This window comes from Microchirus variegatus (assembly GCF_963457635.1).
Source record: "Microchirus variegatus genome assembly, chromosome: 6".
Classification (NCBI taxonomy): Eukaryota; Metazoa; Chordata; class Actinopteri; order Pleuronectiformes; family Soleidae; genus Microchirus; species Microchirus variegatus.
In genome coordinates this window covers 21,447,088-21,466,793 of record NC_139807.1, presented here as the reverse complement: position 1 = coordinate 21,466,793, position 19,706 = coordinate 21,447,088, and the positions used below count along the sequence as shown (strand labels likewise).

Sequence of the window (19,706 nt, the reverse complement as noted above, 5' to 3'; positions counted from 1 at the left end):
CAGTGCTTCAAAGGTGCTGATGAGGAATTTCCTGCTGTGGGTTTAGTAAGAAAACTATTTAACTTCTATACTTTATATTTTGTTTATAATGTGAGTTATTTACAGTGCAATGTATAGTTTAAAAAAAAAAGTTATTTACAGCATTTTATTTTTTCTATTTATTTATATTGTCTTATAATGTGGGTTTTTTACAATGTAATGTTTATTTTTTACTATTTTTTACAAGTTATTTACAGTATTTTATTGTTCTTAACATTTATATTTTCAAATACTTTAATTATCTCTCCGTTCCTACAACAATATAAAGAGAAAATTAGAATTTTTTGGGCATATTTACGAATGGTAATTAATCGTGATTAATCGTGATTAATCCACAGCTACCCTGTGATTAATCTGATTAAAAATTTTAATCTTTTGACAGCACTAGTTAAAACGGCTGGCCATATGCTCAGACCACTACAATGTGTAAAGCTAAATCTCCGATTAGCTTGCCAACGTCTGCAACTCCATAAAACACATACTTTTCATAAATTCAGCACATATACACATTGAACATTGATATTCGCTGGAAACTATTCAAATATTATTCGAACATCGAACCACTCCACAAGATAGGTAGGCTTAACAGACTTACAGATGAGATGAGATTACTCAGGCGTGGAAATACTAGCGCTAGTGTGCTCCTCTCGAATATTCGGATATTCGCAGATGAGCTGAGATTACTCCTAAAATAAGCATTAAAAAGGCTATATGTGACCCACTAATGTTAACCTTTTAATTATTTATTTACCTTGCTCAGAAAATAGATGAGGTCGCTGCAGCCACAGGCACTCAAACTCTGCTGGGCTGAGCGCTGGGGAGAGGGACAAGCTGAGAGGAATTGCAGGGTTAGGAGCCAGGACATCAGTGCGGGACTCTGTCTGCTCAGTGGTGCTGTCTGAACCTGGAGGGGACAAGGATGAAGGATTAAGAGTCGAGAGAGTGGAGAGAGTGAAGATGGGTGAATTGTAAGTTGGTGCTAAAAATGACAGGTTTTCCGTATCTCCCTATATGTCTCAAACCCAAAACAAAGCAAGATGGGATTAAACGCAAAAATATAAAGCTCCGAGGAGGAAACAGGAGATTCTTGTGTGATATTATCATGAAAATAATGATCTTATTGATTCCAAAATACCAAATTACTATTGGGCCGTCAACAAGACAGTCTTTATAAACAACACAAAAACACAAGACATTAGGTGGGTAATGACACAAGCATCATGTTATTTGCTGCTGCTGTTGCAGGTGTGGCCTGAGCTTTGTTTACTTCAGTTATCTCCGACAAAGCCTGAGGTGATGATTAACATACCACAATCTAATGTAAACTAATAGATGATCCATGTTCAAGTCATAGCAGAGGTTCAACACCGGGTTGGTAATGATAAGCTGTGAAGAGGAGCCAGACAGTCTCAATCCACAGGTTTAGTTACACCTCACTTTACTGTCTGGAACAAGTGTTGCCTCATTCCATTTACCCACCTTTTGCTTGGTGAAACACACATGGCCTCTTCCCCTTCATCTTCATAACTCACACACACTAGCAATGCCATTTTATTCGATACTTTAGGTACACATATTCAATTGGCAGTAATTTAATTGTTTTAAGCATGTATAGGAAAAAAAGGTTTCGATTAACCCTGTTATGACCATCATGATATTCAGGCAACCTGAGTTTTAGATTTTAAGTGACTTTGAACATGGCTGTTATGGTGTCCAATTATTCACAATCTGTTGATCTACTGGGGTTCTCCTTCATAATATCTTGTGAGATGTCTCACAATGGGATGCACGCCCCTGCTGCAGCCCTCAGAAGCATTAATCTCAATTACGCCAATCCTGATTGGCTGGTGAAAGTGTCCACCACAGGTAGTCCCACCTACCATAAATACTGTGTGCGGATGGGACCACGTCATTCAAACATCTCTTCTCACTCGGAGCATATTTCGCTTCCAGGGCTAACTGGCTAAACTGTCCACAGGCGGATCTTATTTTAGCTTCTGTCGCAGCGCGCCAGTAGCCTTGGATTTATCTGCTTCGTCGGTCACACCAGATCGAAGTTACCGAACATTAGCACACCAGCTAATCCTCGGTCCTTGCGGTTATCATGCCAGATAACCGTCCAGCTCGTCGCCCCACCACGGCGTAGGCACCCAGCGTTAGCACACCAGCTAACCGTCCAGCTCGGCGTCCCACCACGGCGCTCCGAGCACCGAATACTAACACGCCAGTTAATTTCTCGGTTTTTCACGGTTAGCACACCAGCTAACAGCCTCGACTCCCTGCCTGCGCACCAGCTCGTACGGAATGGAGGCTGAAACCCCTCACACCAGAGGGCACGAAGATTTCGAGGCTCTGTCGCTGCGGAAATATGATATCGGGTATAGATCCATACGCCCGGCTGGCTATCGATGTCCCCGGCTCCTGTCAAAGCTGCGCGGCGTTCACCGCCAAGAGTCTCCCGGACGGCTCTCACACCAAGCTAGCCTGTCTGGCCATGACCCATATCTCCCTTCTGACAGCGCCGCCGTCCAAGACGGAGAGGAGATGTAGGTCGCTGCGACGTCACCGGGGGTTAACTACAGCTGGGGCTCCCAGCTTGACTTAGCCGCGGTTCCCCCGCTGGAGGAAGACGTCCTAGATCTGGACCATGGGGAGGATGATGATGTCGATTCTGAACTCCTCATATCAGAGGATGAAGAGGAGGACGATTTATTCATTACTTCACAGCCCCTCTCGCCCCAGTCGCCTCTCGGGACGGGGGTGAGAGTAGCACACCAGCTTCTCCCCTCCCCAGCTCGGATATGCTGGACGTGTGTAAATGCGCTGCAGCCCGACTGGCTATCCTCTGGCCCGCTGTCATAGCCGAGACCACCAGATCCCGCTATGAGGGGAAGAAACTGCCCCTGGCCAAGAGCACAACGAGACAAAGGGCCAATTCCAATTCCTATCTTAACCCTCAATCTTAACCCTCAAGCTCAACCCTTAATCTTAACTGGCCCTCAAAACCAAGTGTTGAGGGTTATTTTGTCACTTAGAAATGGGACACCCAGTCTTCAGACTGTAGGGGGCAAAAGAAGAAGAACACATTTACGTCACGATTATTTATTACGATCCGTTTGTCAGTCAAGTTATTAGGTTGTCAGTTAGTTATAAGATGATACTCATACAAATACCACAACCACGGACATATTCAGCTGACAGTTACCGCACACCACGACTTATTGAAAAGTAAACCATAGCAAATGATTGCGTGTCCGCACCGGCGTCTATTGACAAAAGATCGTAAAATAAAAATAAATGTTACGCAACAATAACGTCAGTAATCCATAATATGGGCCTAAACTAAGATAATACAATGGTTTTCATCATTTTTATATCTCTATTAACAAAGAAAATACTTAATTTGTAGCTTACTCGCTTCGCTGCTTTCGGCGCCATCTTTGTTATTTGAAAACATGCAATGCATTCTGGGTAGCCCTTGCTCCCAAGGGTGGCCTCGGAAAATGGCGTCCTCCCGGAGTCCTAACCTGCCGTCCAAATCTGACCGTTTCCAGTCAGCGCTGACTGAGAAGGCATATAAGGCGGCGGCGCTGTCAGCCAGACCGCTCAATGTTCTCTCCATGCTCACGGCTTATCAGGCTGAGTTATGTGAGGATTTTGGGCAAACTCCGGACCAAATTGCGTGGGAGGAGATACCGATCATCGAGCCACGAAGAAGAAGAGAGCAGCCTGACAGCCCCTCTCTCCTCCGGTGATGCAGCTGGAAGTTCCCCATTCTCCAGCTTCACCTGTTTGGCTTTTGAGCTTGATCTCCCAGCGGTGTGGGGGTACAGGCTGAAGTTCGCCATTGTGCCCCCGCGTTTCGCCTGTCACAAAGCAGCGCCTATCCCACTGGGTGGTGGAGGCGATAGCTTTAGCCTATACGAGTCAAGGTTTGCAGCCCCCTGTGGGCCTGCGAGTGCATTCGACTCTGGGCTTGGCTGCATCCTGGGCCTTGTTCTGGGGGGTTTCTGTTCAGGACATTTGTGCTGCGGCGAGTTGATCCTCGCCTCTCACTTTTGTTCTTTCTATATGCTGGTCGTTTCCGCTCCGTGCGTAGCATGAGCAGCTTTACTGTCCTTGTAGAGCAGAGCAGAGGACCTTCCCTGTGGGTTGGTGGACGCTTGATAAGCTTGTCTGGCAATACGAGAGCTACGACATCACAAAAAGGATACAAAGGCTCACTAAAATAACCATTCATTACAACCAAGAATGAAGCAGATGAGCTACAACAACAGGAGACCACACTGGGTGACACTCGTGTCCTCTGTTCCTAATAAAGTGGCCAGTGAATCTATCTATCTATCTATCTATCTATCTATCTATCTATCTATCTATCTATCTATCTATCTATCTATCTATCTATCTATCTATCTCTACCTAAAGCATGTGGCTGTAATCCATTGTTCTTTGTCTAAGGCCTGGTTGCAAAACAAAAGCCTGATTTGGAGTTTAACAAATCCTACACAACCTCCATTTTGTAACACTATTTGGTTTTATGACTGGAGATTGCAGAATCTCCTGTTCTGTCCTGAAGACGTAACTGTGCACTCCGGCACAATTTGTTAATGTTAAAAAAATAGCGATAGCAGCTAGCTAACCACTTACGAAAGGAACACCGGGATTGCATCGGCTACGACTAGCTAGTAATTCAAAACAAACTTGACTAGTGATTCAGAAACAGCGTTGACAATTGAAGAAGACCACAATACAATATTACACATGACTAAGGGGTGGATTTGGGATTCAGGCGCCATCTTGAGTCGAACACGCTCCTACAGCCATGCTGTCACATGTTCGGTCTAAGATCTGCAGCCTGATGTTAATGTGTTTCGGCGCCATCTTTGGTGGAGGTGTGCGTTACAGTCACAGCTACTGCGCATGCCCCATCAGATGGTCCTAAAAGGGGAGTGACCATCACGCCCTTCTCTTATCTTATCTCTTCCTGTTCACTAACACACACACACACACACACACACACACACACACACACACACACACACACACACACACACACACACACACACACACACACACACACACACACACTGGTGTTTGTGTTGTATATAGTTTGTGTGATTTTAGCTTTAGCAAGTAAGATTTATTGATTTTGGCTCAAATATAATGCCATAGAATGCTGGGACCCCTATCTTCAAATTTCTGATAAACTTTACCTCATTTTACTGCAGAGCACACGATGAAGCACATGAATAAACAAGATATTTCAGAGTCTTTACTGTATATGAAGTGATCACTACACAAGCAGATTTTTGTTGCCCATGGATTGCTAACATGTTACATAGCAGTAATCTGCCTCTGCTGTCTCTCAGATTTTATATTGTCATATTAATCAACACAACCAGCAAATTACACAAATTGCCTGACATATTGCCTGGAACATATATGATGCCAGTAATATATATATAATATATCTATGGATTTATGCAGCAAAGCTTCCTGCCCAAGTATCGCATAACAGGATTGTGTGACATTAGCTACCACAGCTCTATAACATAAAACACACATACAATGAGAGAGAGAGAATGTGACCAAATGTCAAAAGTGACAATAAATATATTGAAAGTTGCTCCAGTGAGCTACATAATCTCCATAGTCATTAATGTGTGAGTGAACACGAGGAAGCAGTAATGAATGACTAATGTCAGCAGACTCAGCTGCTGGAACAAAAACCCAGCTTTAAAACAGAACAGACACTGTCACAGAGTCTGAATCTTCCGTACAGCACAAGTCTCGCAGCTCTGGTCTTTATCCTCATACTGCACAGACGAGAGATTATGCCCAATGGTCCTCACACTCAAGAAGACACATAAACTTAATGTCCAGAGAGCAAACCGTGGACCAAAACGTATTCTGGGTTATTAAGCATTGTTAGTAATTGTAGCCGCTAACAACATCTATACAAACCAAAAAAATGTCAACAGATAAAAACAAGGCAAGGCAATCAGAGATGGCAGACTTCACCCCATTCACACAATGTAATTAAGCAGGAATATGTGTACTAGGGATTTACTGTGAAACAAATACGACAGAAGTACTATTACTACTACTACTATACTATAAAAGAAAAGAAAAACAGAGCTGTACCCATTAATTATTTTAGGTATATTAGATTTATTTGACTTGTAATTTGTGTTGATCATACTTTATTGCACTGATTAGGATTTATATTTATAATTTCACTATAACCCTGGATTTCCACTGGACGCGGAACGGCCGCGGAATGGCAGCGGCGCGGTTCTGCTTCGTCCTCTGCCCGGCGTCAATCCCCACTGGGCGCGTTACGGCAGCGGCGCGGAGCCTTGGGAGCCAGCGGTATTAACGGAAGATCGCGCGATAATCTCGAACGGACGCGAGTTCGCGAGATCCAGCGATAGACTGTGTGTATAAAGTAAACAACAACAACACAGCTTCTTTCATTCTCCGACGTGGAAGAACTGTTAATCTGGTGTCATAAATGATTTTATGTTTCTCCACTTCAACAACCAGTCTCTCGTCGTTCATTATGACTCTCAGAGACGCTCTGATTAATTGACTGTTTACCTGACAGCAGCGGTGACGACGTAATGTTGATGTGAAGTTGTGACAGGCGACATTACCTGCGTATTGTGTTTTATTTTGAAAGGGGGGCGGAAATGTTTTACTTGGATTCTGTGTCGCTTTTCCTGTCTGGTGCATCTGCTTCGTTGAAATTTACGAGGTTCAGCAGCGGCAAAAATAGAACTGATTCCTATCGATAGCGCTGCGGCGCGGCGAGCCGCTTCTGGGCCGCTGCTGAGACGCTCCGCAGCGCGTCTGGTGGGAATGCTCTCATTGATTAGAATGGAAGCGATTTGCAACGGCGACCGCGCCGCTGCCGTTCCGCGGCCGTTCCGCGTCCAGTGGAAATCCAGGGTGATGGTAGTTTAGCTTGTAGTTGCTATGTATATGCATTTACATTTTAATGTGTTTTGTAATTTTAGCACATAGTTCTGTGTGTTAGCATAGTTTTAACGTTTTTGATCATGTTATTATACTGTTCATGTCAAAGCCCAAAAGGGGACAAGTGTTGCAAACTAGCAATAGCTATAAATCTACGTACAGCCCATCAGTTGCGTTATTTGTATTGGAAGTATGTTAACTCACCCTATTACATCCATCCATTTTCTTCCCTATTACATATTACATACAATTCAATTCTATTCTATTAATGATACTGTAATTGTAACTCGGGGCATGACCTTTGAAATTCCGAGTTCTGACTACAAATGGAACGTGCTAATGTAAATTGTAATGAAATGTAAATGTAAATCTCCTGTGACCCATCTGTGGGCTGTGACCCACGCTCTGGTAATAACTGCAGTAACCTATCCTCACTCACCTGAATGCACTGTCTCCTCCTGACTACAGTTCAGTGTGGCAGACAGGTCAGTGCGAGGCTTGCGGTCAAAGGTCACATGCTCAGGGCTCCCTCTGCTGGCCGACTCTGTCTCTACGGCAACCTGCTTGAGAGGCCCCAGCGTGTTGAAGCTGCACGCCCACTGACCGATGTGCGCTGCAGGGCTGCCAATCAACACGCCCAAGGAAGGGTCTGACCTTCGGCCCTGGAGGACCTTTCGTGTCTCTTCTATCCCACAATGTAACAGTTGGTAGTACAGGAGTGCCTGGTCATGTACACACATGTTTGTTTCCTCTTCTGGAAGAAAGAAAGAAACAAGAGATAAGTATGATAACAATGATAATGACACACAGTCTGGTTTCTATGACTACAGCGTTCATTATAATAAATTACATTAATTACACCTTAACCCTAACTTAATCTAACCATGTCTTCACCTTCAAATTCAATAAATTACATTATGGGGACTTGCTTTTTGTCCCCATTAGGAAGACAAGTCCACATAATGTGACTGTGTAAACAGGTTTAGTAACACCTGAAGTATTAGTAACCCCTGGAACACAAACATATGCACATACACACACACACACACCTATGCAGTAGTGAAGCAGTCTTCCAAGCATGTCCTGCGTCTCAGCAGGCCGACACAAGAACACCCTGACGGTGGCCGTCAGCAGCTCCATCTTGACTCCCAGAGAGGTCTCATTCCTCACGCCATCGATGAACACCTCCAATGTGTAGGGGGCGCCAGAGACTCGCTCCGCATACACACCAAGCAACCACAGGAGCGCCTGCCTGCCCTATTTGGGAGAATGAGCATGAGTTTTATTTAGGTTTAGGAAGGTTCTGTTTTTTTTGTCACATGTCTGATTGTGAGCCTTGATAATAGTTGTTCCAAAATGTTCCAAAAGGCAGGACAAAAAAAAAACATCAAAACATTTTTTTCTTAAAGTGTAACTAAACCCCTTAACAATGTTTTTCAGGTTAAAACCAGTGTACGTGTAACTAGTAACGATATTTGTTGATCCAGGTGCAAAGTATGGATACTGTTACTGTAGCTGCAGAAGGTTACACTTTAAATAAAAACAAACATCTGTTACATATTCAAATCAGTGTCAAATTAGTTCACATTGTCAGGGTTCCCACACGTTGGCTGAAATCAAGGACTTTTTTAAGGACTTTCCAGGACCAATTTCCTCAAATTCAAGGACCAAATGTTCATGGGATCTTGGTCAAAGTCAGTCTTTGTATTTTTCTTTGAAGAGACAGAGTTTCTGGAATTTTAATTTCCCAGGCATCACGTCGTCATTTGCTCTCTTGCTTAACGATACTTGCTTATTGTTCTACACGGAATCTCACGTCAACGGCGGACAGAGACAGTGGACAGTATCCATAACCGCGCTAGTAATTACAATTTGACGTTTATTTCGCGTAGGCCTAGTCGACGTACACCGAGCAATGCAGGGCATGAAACAGTAGGTGGGGTCGTAATAAACAAGAGACATTTACCTCATTATCAACTTCACTTCTTTCTTGGACAAAATTCAAGGACTTTCAATGACCCATGTCTATTTACACAGTGAAATATCGCAGTCATTTGCGTGGTGATTGTCACGATCCACATTCCCACTCACATGTCCACAAGCTTTTCTGTTGTTTTCCCTGCTGCGCCGTGTTTTCTTCTTCTCTGCAGGAGGTGTGGTTGACCTACTTCCAGAAGACGCTGGTGATTGATTCCACCTGCGCGACTCCACCCTCACCTGCTCGTGATCAGCGATCAGGAGGATTCTTAAGGCGAAGTCGCCCCTTACACCAGCATCAGTCCGTTGTTTCACCTCAGCCAGTAAAGACCAAACTTACCTCGCTACTCGAAACTCTTTGACTCCTACTCGATACTTACCCTGCGCTTCTCCAGGTCACCACGTATCCTGCCTTTCGAGAGACACGGGGCTCCAGTGGATTCCACCATCTCCTGGGATCACTTCCGCCTTCCGCCTTCTCGTCTGGTGTCTTCCTCTTCTCCAGCGGAGCTGCTGCTTCACTTCCCCAGCCTTCTCGTCTTCTCCTGCCGAGATGCTGTCTCCTCCTGCTCTTCAACAATGTCTCCTGAACCTGTGAACCATCTACACGTCTCGTCTTCTCCAACCGAGACGCTGTCTCCACCTAAAGCCTCCACCAAACCGAGTGAGTCCGTTCCTCTGGGAACCACAGCACAAACTCTTGCCACTGAGGAGCGGCTGCTCCTTCGTCGCCCAGCTGCAGTCCGTGTTTTCACTTGCACATTTTCCAGTCATATTCGTGTTAGCCATTGTACACCTAGGTTAATAAATATTGGTTTTCTTATACTCTCGTCTCCTGTTCTGCATTCGGGTACTCCATTCTATTCAGTCGTTTCTTCCGTAAGGAGAAAACGTAACAGCGATATTAGATTGCTTTTGAGGTGTATAGATTTTCGCTGTTTTTTTACTGAATGTTACAAATAGACGTTTCAGGCCACTACAGCTGTCATCCTAGTATATCACAATGTAGGAATTCGCAAACACTACGTTAATATCGTATCATGACTCAAAGAAGACATTATACCCTATTTCTCCAAGTTAACCTAGTTCCCTGGTGTCCTAATGAACATGTCTGTGACATGCTTTGGTCAAAATACCTTAAGGATGAAGCACCACAGCAGTTCCATCACCCTGCCAAAACAGCCCTGTTCAGAACGCTCAATTTTGTGAGCCTGTCTCTTTAAATGCAAATGAGACACAGGAAACGTCAGCGTCACTGAGGCAGTTAGCATTTGAAAAAGCCATCATTTGCCGACTCTAGCCAGCACATTGCCATCATATATATATATATATATAATATATCCACTGGACACGTAAATCATCTGAGGCTGGAAGTTTGTGTAGAACTCTGTGCTGCACTGTGCAGCCAAGAATACACCTTGCGGACTTCCGCTCTTCTGGATACTATTGCCCTCGCCTGCACTCTCGTGTTTTTAAGGGACAAAACAGAGCTTCACGAGACAACAATTACATGTATTGTTTTGAATGTATCTGTATGTACTCATGACGTTACAATGAGCCAACATGTGTTTTATCTTCTGTACTTAGACTGAGGCGGAGGACAAAAACATGCCTGAGTCATATTTTTTCACATTTTGCCTACTCTTAGGGCCTCCAGAGTCCCAAATATAAGTATTATAATAATTAAAAAGCTTTTGTAGCCAGAGCTGTAAGCTCTCAAATACTTTTTGAATTTTGTTCCTATCTGCTACAGGGGCTGAGAAATCAATCATTTAGTTAGTGACACATTTAGTGACACAATTGCTGAATTTGAACCTCAGGTTTTAGAGGTCCTTTCTGAAATCACCCATAGGTTTTAGCATTTTTCCAGGCGCTTCAGGCCTTATTGGGTTAAAAGAAAAGCATGTTGTACCAGTTGAAGACGCGCAATGGAGGACTCACTAACCCCCGTATAAAGTGCATTACAGTAATCCAGCCTCGTGGTCACAAAGGTGTGGGTTATGTCTCAAATTGTTGTCTCTGAAGAACTGGTTTCATTTTTGCCAGCTGCCTTAACTGGAAAAAGCAAAACTTCACCACAGCTTTAATCTGACTCCAACCTCCAACCAATCCTGCAGAGTGTTGACGGTATGTGCAACAAGTGTTACGAGCAACAGAAACACACACAATAGTAAGAGCAGCCGACGGCCCGCCTCACACACTTGCGCCATCTTGCCAAGTCTGTCAATCAAACAGACTCCAACCACTAAGACCAAAATGAAAGAAGCTCAAGATGACGGTCAATCTCCCTCGGTCTGGGGCTCCATGCAAGATCTCACCTTGTGGGGCATCAATGATCATGAGGAAGGTGAGGGATCAGCCCAGAACTACACGGCAGGGCCTGAACAATGACCTGAAGAGAGCTGGGACCACAGTCTCAAAGAAAAGCATGAGTAACACACTACACCGTCATGGACTCAAATTCTGCAGGACACGCAAGTTCCCCCTGGTCAAGCCACCACATGTCCAGGCCCGTCTGGAGTTTGCCAACCATCTGGATGATCCAGAGGAGGAATGGGAGAAGGTCATGTGGTTTGATGAGATTAAAAATAGAGCTTTTTGGTCTAAACTCCACCCACCGTGTTTGTAGGAAGAAGAAGGATGAGTACAACCCCAAGAACACCAATTCCAACCATGACGCATGAAGTTACATCCTCTTTTGTTTTAGATTCCATCACTCACAGTTGAAGAGTAACCATGATAAAGATGACAGACTTCTACATGTAATTCACTCACTCATTAGGCTGCTCTGCTCAGGCCGTGACTAGCAGAGACAACCATGTTGCTGCTAATCAGTGTGCAGCACAGCACAAAGGAGAAGTGGGTGTAATGAGGAAGACGTAGCTGGTGCTGGAGTCAGGTCAAAAGCAGAAGCTCTTCTCACATTCACCAGTGTAGGCCCCACCCATCAAGTGCAGTTGAAAGACGCTGTGCTGAGCTGCAATATTTAAGACTGAACTCTCACACCCAGAAGACAGAGTGTGTTGTGATTGGCCAGCCAGCGTAGAGCCTTAACAACCGTCTTGTAATTGGCCAATACTCGGAAGTGACATATTCAGAACACCCGCTCTCAGAAGCACAGCTCCCCCCTCTGGAATGGTGGATGCACTGCTCCTCATTATCAAAACATTGTTTTAACAATGGTTAAAAATAGCTTTGTCACGACTCCCCGCCGCAGTCCCTTTTATGACTTTGACCCGGAGTCAAACCCAGAGTCAGAAGACACTGTCGCTCGTGAAACACCTCCACAACGGACGTTATTCTTCTTCTGCGGTTCAATGTACGCAACCGGACTAGTGCCCGGACAAGTGCCCGGAGCAGGACGATCTGCTGTTTAGGAGAACTGCTGTTTACGTAACCGGACCAGGTTTTTTCAGAGATCTCGCTGAGCCCGAGATTACAATAAAACACAGCGTTCTCAGCAGTGGCTGAACTGTTTGTTTGGAAACTTCAGGGCTTCGTAAACAAGGTAATGACGCAGATACACACTAAAAACATCGTTAATTGGAACTTCCGGTCTAGGTCCGCTTTAAATGCTGAAAAATCCAAAATAATGCTTTTTTCAAACTCATCTGTTCCCATGGAAAAAAATCCCCTCAATTACAACTTCCCATGGCAGAGCTCTCGAGCTGGTTACCAGTATCTGGGATTTGTTATTGATTTCAAAGTGCATGTTAGAAATCTGGTTTCTAAATTAAGGGTGAAGTTCGGCTTCTTTAACAGAAACAAGTCCTGTTTCTCCCTCCTGATATCTGCAACGTTCTTACCACTACTTGATTATGGCGATGTTGTGTACATGTGTGCTTCTTACAGCTGTCTACGACACCAGTCTATCATTGTGCTCTGAGGTTCATCACTGGCTGTAGCCACCTCACCCATCACTGTGAACTGTATGCTAATGCTTCCATGTCTTCCCTGTCTGTTAGACACTAAACACACTGGATGACTCTGGTCTTTAAGGCTCTTCTCGGCTTGGTCCCTGCTTATTTAAGCACTTTTCTTCAGAGAACCAGAAGCCATTATGCCTTACGCTCTAATTACATTTAGCACTTGTCTGCTCCACGTGTACGGACCGAAATGGGAAAAAAAGCTTTCAGTTTCTCTGGCCCTGCTGCTTGGAATTGGAACTGAACTTAAAATGCCAGCTTTTATTACACTGGGAGCTTTCCGCTCCATCTTAAAAGACAAACAACAGAAATCCATTGAACAGTGTCTATGTTAAACTATCTTAAATTGTTACTGCGATCACAACTCCTGCACTTTATGTTTATCTAGTTGCACTTTTATATTTCAATGTTTGTTTTGTAAATGCTGCCTTCCTGTTTCTTATTCAACTTTTGATGTGTGCTGCTGCCTTTCTTGGCCAGGTCACCCTTGCGAAAGAGATCTTGATCTCAATGGGTCTTTAATCTGGTTAAATAAAGGTTAAATAAATAAAAAATAAATAAAAAAAACTTCCACAGGCAAGCACCGAGCCTTCCAGCCTTATCTGTGGCAGTCGCTGACTAGGCTGTTATACTTCTCCCTCAACCACTCAAAGGCCTCCTCCATTCATTCTTCCCATGGCAGAGCTATACTACACATTATTACTATATACTTCAGAATTTTTTTTAAAACTTCTCCCAAAACTTTTCCAAATTCACACACTTGTAGGAACCCTGCATAAAGCTGACTAGGCCTAACAGCTACACACAACTCTGTCTGAGTTTCTCAGTCTATCAGGGTTTAGATCTCGTGTCACTCATCCTCACACTGCACACAGGAAGTTATTTGTTTTTCGAGTCAAAACAAATGGAGGCAACAGCAAGTAAATGTATGAAAGGCCGTTTGAGAAATAATTCAGTCTTGCGCTCACATGTTACATCATACTCTCTCACAAACACTAGTATAGTTGCGCACATTTACTATTATACTCTCTTACAAACACTATCATAGTCTCTCACAAACTAGGGCTGGATGAGTATGGCAAATTTCATTTTGAATTTCAATCAGAGATTAAAGACAAAGAGGGCAGGTTCATAATTTCAAGGGAAAATTAGATGATAAGGACAGAAGACTGTTGAATGTGTATGTGCCCCCAGGCAGCAGCAAAACATTTTACAAGAGAATATTTGATTTAATAGCGTTCCAATCCACTGGAATCTTGGTCTGTGCAGGAGATCTTAACGTAATCTTGAACCCAAATGACACTACTAATCAAAAATGGAAAATCACTCCTCTCGAAAGATGGATTAAAAAGAGAATTCAAGACCTGGGTTTGATAGACGTCTGGAGGGGTTTCCACCATCAAGATAGACAGTTTACTTTCTATTCAAATCGTCACAATGTATATTCAAGAATTGACTACCTACTTATGCATAGCTCAGAGAGGAATGCGAGATAGACCAGAGAGATATATCAGATCACTCCAGTGTCCACTTGAACGTTTTGTTATACACATGTATATTGGCTTTGTGTATAGTGAAACAACACAAAAAAGCAGAGAAAAAATCTTTTTTTTTACATAATTTCAGACAAAACTTCAAAAATGGGCTGGACAGAATTATTGGCACCTTTTCAAAATTGTGGGTAAAAACTGTTTCAAGCATGTGATGCTCGTTTAAACTCACCTGTGGCAAGTAACAGGTGTGGGCAATATAAAAATCACACCTGAAACCAGATAAAAAGTAGAGACGTTGACTCAGTCTTTGCATTGTGTGTCTGTGTGCCACACTAAGCATGGACAACAAAAAGAGGAGCAGAGAGCTGTCTGAGGACTTGAGAACCAGAATTGTGGAGAAATATCAACAATCTCACGGTTACAAGGCCATCTCAAGAGATCTTAGTGTTCCTTTGTCCACAGTGCGCAACATAATCAAGAAGTTTAAAACCCATGGCACTGTAGCAAATCTACCTGGACGTGGACGAATGAGAAAAATTGATGTAAGGTTGCAACGCAGGATAGTCCGAATGGTGGATAAGGAGCCCGATCAACTTCCAAACATATTGAAGCTGTGCTGCAAGCTCAGGGTGCATCAGTGTCAGCGACCTATCAACGTCGTTATTTGAATGAAATTAAACGCTATGGAAGGAGGCCCAGGAGGACCCCACTACTGACACAGAGACATAAAAAAGCTAGACTGCAGTTTGCCAAAATGTACTTGAGTAAGCCAAAATCCTTCTGGGAAAACGTCTTGTGGACAGATAAGATCTAGGTAGAGCTTTTTGGTAAGACTAATCATTCTACTGTTTACCGAAAACGGAATGAGGCCTACAAAGAAAAGAACACTATACCTACAGTCAAATATGGTGGAGGTTCAAATATGTTTTGGGGTTGTTTTGCTGCCTCTGGCACTGGGTGCCTTGACTGTGTGCAAGGCGTCATGAAATCTGAAGATTACCAAGGGATTTTGGGTCGCAACGTAGGGCCCAGTGTCAGAAAGCTAGGTTTGGGGATCATGGGTCTTCCAGCAGGACAATGACCCCAAACATACCTCTAAAAGCACCCAGGAATGGATGAAAACAAAACACTGGGTTCTAAAGTGGCCAGCAATGAGTCCGGATCTTAATGCCATTGAAAACCTGTGGAGAGACCTTAAAATTGCTGTTGGAAGAAGGCACCCTTCAAATATGAGAGAACTGCAGCAGTTTGCAAAATAATAGTGGTCCAAAATTCCAGTTGAGAGGTGCAAGAAGCTTGTCGATGGTTATAGGAAGCGATTGATTTCAGTTATTTTTTCCAAAGGGTGTGCAACCAAATATGAAGGTGAGGGTGCCAACAATTTTGTACGGCACATTTTTTGAGTTTTGCTTGAAATTATATTCATTTTGTTTTTTTCCCCCTCTCTTTTTGTGTTAATCCAATGCACACAAAGGAAATAAACATGTGTATAACAAAACGTGTAACTGGCAATCATTTTCTGAGAGAAATTGGGCATTTTCTGGAAAAAATCCAGGGGTGCCAACACTTTCAGCCATGACTGTAAACATGTTAAACAGCCGAGTTTAAAGGGAAAATGAAGGAAGAATTAAAAACATATTTGTAATACAATGATGACAGTAATGTGAACCCAGTGATGTTATGGGACACTGCTAAGGCGGTCCTACGGGGGGAAATTATTTCAGAATCTGCATTCTTAAAAAAAAAAGAAAACTCAAAAACTGTTAAACCTGCAGAAACAACTAACAGAACTGGAACAACAACATAGTAAATGTAAAGACCCACATTTACGTCTACAAATTAGAGCACTCAAACAAGAAATAGACAAGGGATAGGGTTAGCAGCAGGCTCAAAAGCTTCTAAGCTATTAGCCTGGAGGCTGCGGAAACAGCAATCAGAAAACTCGGTATATAAGATTAGAGATCCAGCCACTAAAAAAGTTACATGCAAACCAGAGGGAATACAGAAAGCATTCCATAAATATTATCAGACCCTGTATTCCCAACCCACACTGTTCGAACCTGCTAAAGTGGAAGAGTTCCTTGGGGTAATTGCAAAATGAAAAATTAACAAAAGAAATATCAATCGAAGAAATTGACAAGGCGAGCTCCTCCCTGAAGTCTTGTAACTCTCCAGGGACAGACAGATTTCCAGGAGAATGGTATAAATCACTGAGCGAGCAATTAATACCAATATTACATAAAAGCTTCAATTACACACTGAGGGAGGGAGTCCCCCCCCCATCCTGGAGGGAGGCTTCCATCTCAGTGATTCCAAAAGAGGGCAAGGACCCGAAAGAATGTGGCTCTTACAGACCTATCAGTGTTTTAAATCAGGACTATAAATTATATGCAACTATTTTAACTAAATGAATGGAGGAAGTGATCCCTTTTTTGATTGATGAAGATCAAACTGGATTTATTAAATGCAGACACCCTGTAACACCCACGGTTGTAAAATTACAACGTTAACTTTAGCCATCCCAAAAAACAATCTGTTATATTTTATCTGGTTTTTTTTACCACATGAACATAGTCATTGGGTCTTATTGTTCAGTCTACTTCAGTCCCACTTTATGGCCATGAACGCACACAAGATTTCAAGATTTCCTCCGAACAAAATCTCTTTGTTTCATTGGACTGGATTCATCAAATTAAAGTAAGTAAAATGTCTTTTAAATTTTTTTGGGATGTTATTACAATGTGTAGAGCATGTACATATTTAGTTATAATGGAATAGATGCATCAAATTTCATATTTGTTGTAATTTTACAACACTGGGTCTTGGTGGTAGCTAAAATAGCAGGCTTGTTGAAGTGGGCACACACAGGTTGTATTCCCTCCACAACACCACTGCCTGAAACAGAGGATTTCCTTTATACATGAACAGTATACATTACATACATTATACCCTTGTGTTGTGTTCTGGTCAAATTTGACTGATTTTAAAGTTTTATGTCTAAAAAAAATATATATTTAATTTGATCAGACTGAGCTAAAATCCCATGTCTTTGTCATGGGATCCCAATTTAGAAAATGGGATAAGATGATATCTCGTTTCATCTGGAATGGAAAAGCTCCCAGTGTGAGATATAAAACCTTACAGTTGCCAAAGTATAGTGGGGGATGGGCTTACCGAGGCTCAAACTACTTAGCGGCATAAATAAGACCACTGTTGCTCTGGTGTAATACAGACTACTTAGCAAAATGGAAATATGTTGAGTTATCACTGTCGGACAGGCCTATACAGAGTTTATTAGGAAGCCCAGTGGAGGCTAAACAATATGATATCCAGAGCCAGTGGGTTAGATTCTCTATAGAAACCTGGTTGGGCCTGGTGAAGCAACTTTACATCCAAAAAGAAATTCGAATTTTAATGTGGCCAACCCCGTGATCCAGATTTCAAACAAGGTATGAATGACAGAGGCTTCACTCAATGGGCGAGAAAAGGACTCTCCACATTATGTCTGCTAGTCGAAAACCAGAATTTCATAGACTTCAAAACCATATCTGACAAATACGGCCTTGACCGGCAGGATTTCTATAGGTACCTCCAACTTCGGCACTATTTTGATAAGAACATTAAAGGACATATGCAGGAAAATTTATCAGGTATTACCAAAATGTTTATTAAAGCCTATAAAATGTTTATTAAAGCCTATAATGGAGAACTCTATGGGCATATAGCTGAATTAAGAGGTCATTCAACAAACTATATTAAGGAGAAATGAGAAAAAGAGTTTGGATTTATAATTACTTCGGAAGACTGGACAAATGTAATCAACACACAACTCACCACTACGGCCTCACAACTGTGGAGAGATTATTCCTGGAAAAACTGTATCCGATTCTTCATAACACCAAAGCAAAAATCGAAACAGACAGGATTTCAACCCACTTGCTGGAGGGGTTGTGGACACTGTTCGGCAGCTCATACACACATATTCTGGAGTTACCCCACGCTTAAATCCTTCTGGGAAGGATTTCAAAGTATTATTAGTGAAGTCTTGCGGTATAATTTTAATTTCACAAGTTATTTTTTTATATCTGGGCTATATGGACATAGAGTTACCAAAACAAGGCAGATACCTCTTAAAAATCTTCATGGTTGCAAGCAAAAAAGCCATAACAAGAAGATGGCTCAACACAGAACCTCCCATGGTTAATCAGTGGGAAGCTATAATTAAAGACATCCAAACAATGGAACTAATGATGTTTAGTCTTAGATTACAAAGAGACAAAGGTGATGGCCTCTGGGAAAAATGGAGCGCTTATATCTCAAGTAGAGGTGATAACCAACCTTAATGCTATACATATTTTGATTTTAAGACAAACAATAATTTTAATGCTATAATTTTTGTGTCATACGACCTACTTGCAACATCACGGTTCTCTCATGTATTGTTCCCATGAGTGTCCATATGTATTTGTGTAACTGTGAATAAGTATTTGATTATTTAGACATACAAATGTGATACTCGCCAGATCAGGTGTACAGACATGTATACATATACAATTTTGTTATTCTTCTTTTCCTTTTGGTTTTTTTTGTACGGTGTAAGGTGAAAAAATAAAGTATTAAAAAAAAGAAATAAACACGATTATTCATTGATTTCAAAACTTGAGTATTTATTGAACCACCAAAACTCAACTTTAAATATAACTTAAAAGAACCGCCAGAAATAATATATTATATATCATGGGACGGCATTGTAAAGAGTGTCCTTAATAGAGGACTGTGTTGCGGTGACGCTGACTGTCGAGCTTTATCGCCTGGTCATAGACCACTTTATGATTGAATAAGTTGGTCGTGTTGCCTTGGGGAGCAGACACGTCAGAGCGAGAAACTTTGCAAACAATTTCCTTTTGCTCGATGTCCGTCAAATCGAAGTCGAAATGTTTCCAGTTAGCTGATATTGTCCTACCTTTGTTACTTTTCTGCTGTGTTTTCAATTGCTCGCTCCTCATAAGGGCTGTAATCAACCAAAGAAAGTCTTGGTCGACTAAGGCCCTGATATTTCAACTAAAAATCGACTGATCGACGGGGGAGGGGGGGTTGATATCCGAATATAATGTGCTATGTCAACCAGTAATATCAGCACAATAAGTGTTGAGGAATACAGAGCGAGACTGAGGAGCTCAGCTTCGCGGCTGAGACACAAATAGACCACGGGACGCTGCTGCTGCTGTGGGCAGGTGCGTCTGCAGTTATAAAACCAATCAATGATTATTAGACTAAAACATTGAAATATGAT

The 19,706-nt window shown here is 42.5% G+C and overlaps 1 protein-coding gene across 2 annotated transcripts in view; it reads right to left on the bottom strand.

Moving 5' to 3' along the window:
* ap4b1 (adaptor related protein complex 4 subunit beta 1) overlaps nucleotides 1-19,706 on the bottom strand; it is a 37,784-nt gene that overhangs the window by 3,923 nt on the left and 14,155 nt on the right. For both annotated transcript variants that reach the window (XM_083891320.1, XM_083891321.1), the window contains exons 11-13: nucleotides 8,067-8,274; nucleotides 7,457-7,771; nucleotides 791-943 (exon numbers count right to left, since the gene is read on the bottom strand). In XM_083891320.1, coding sequence (XP_083747446.1) covers nucleotides 791-943; nucleotides 7,457-7,771; nucleotides 8,067-8,274 — 676 coding nt within the window. The remainder of the gene's footprint in view (nucleotides 1-790; nucleotides 944-7,456; nucleotides 7,772-8,066; nucleotides 8,275-19,706) is intronic.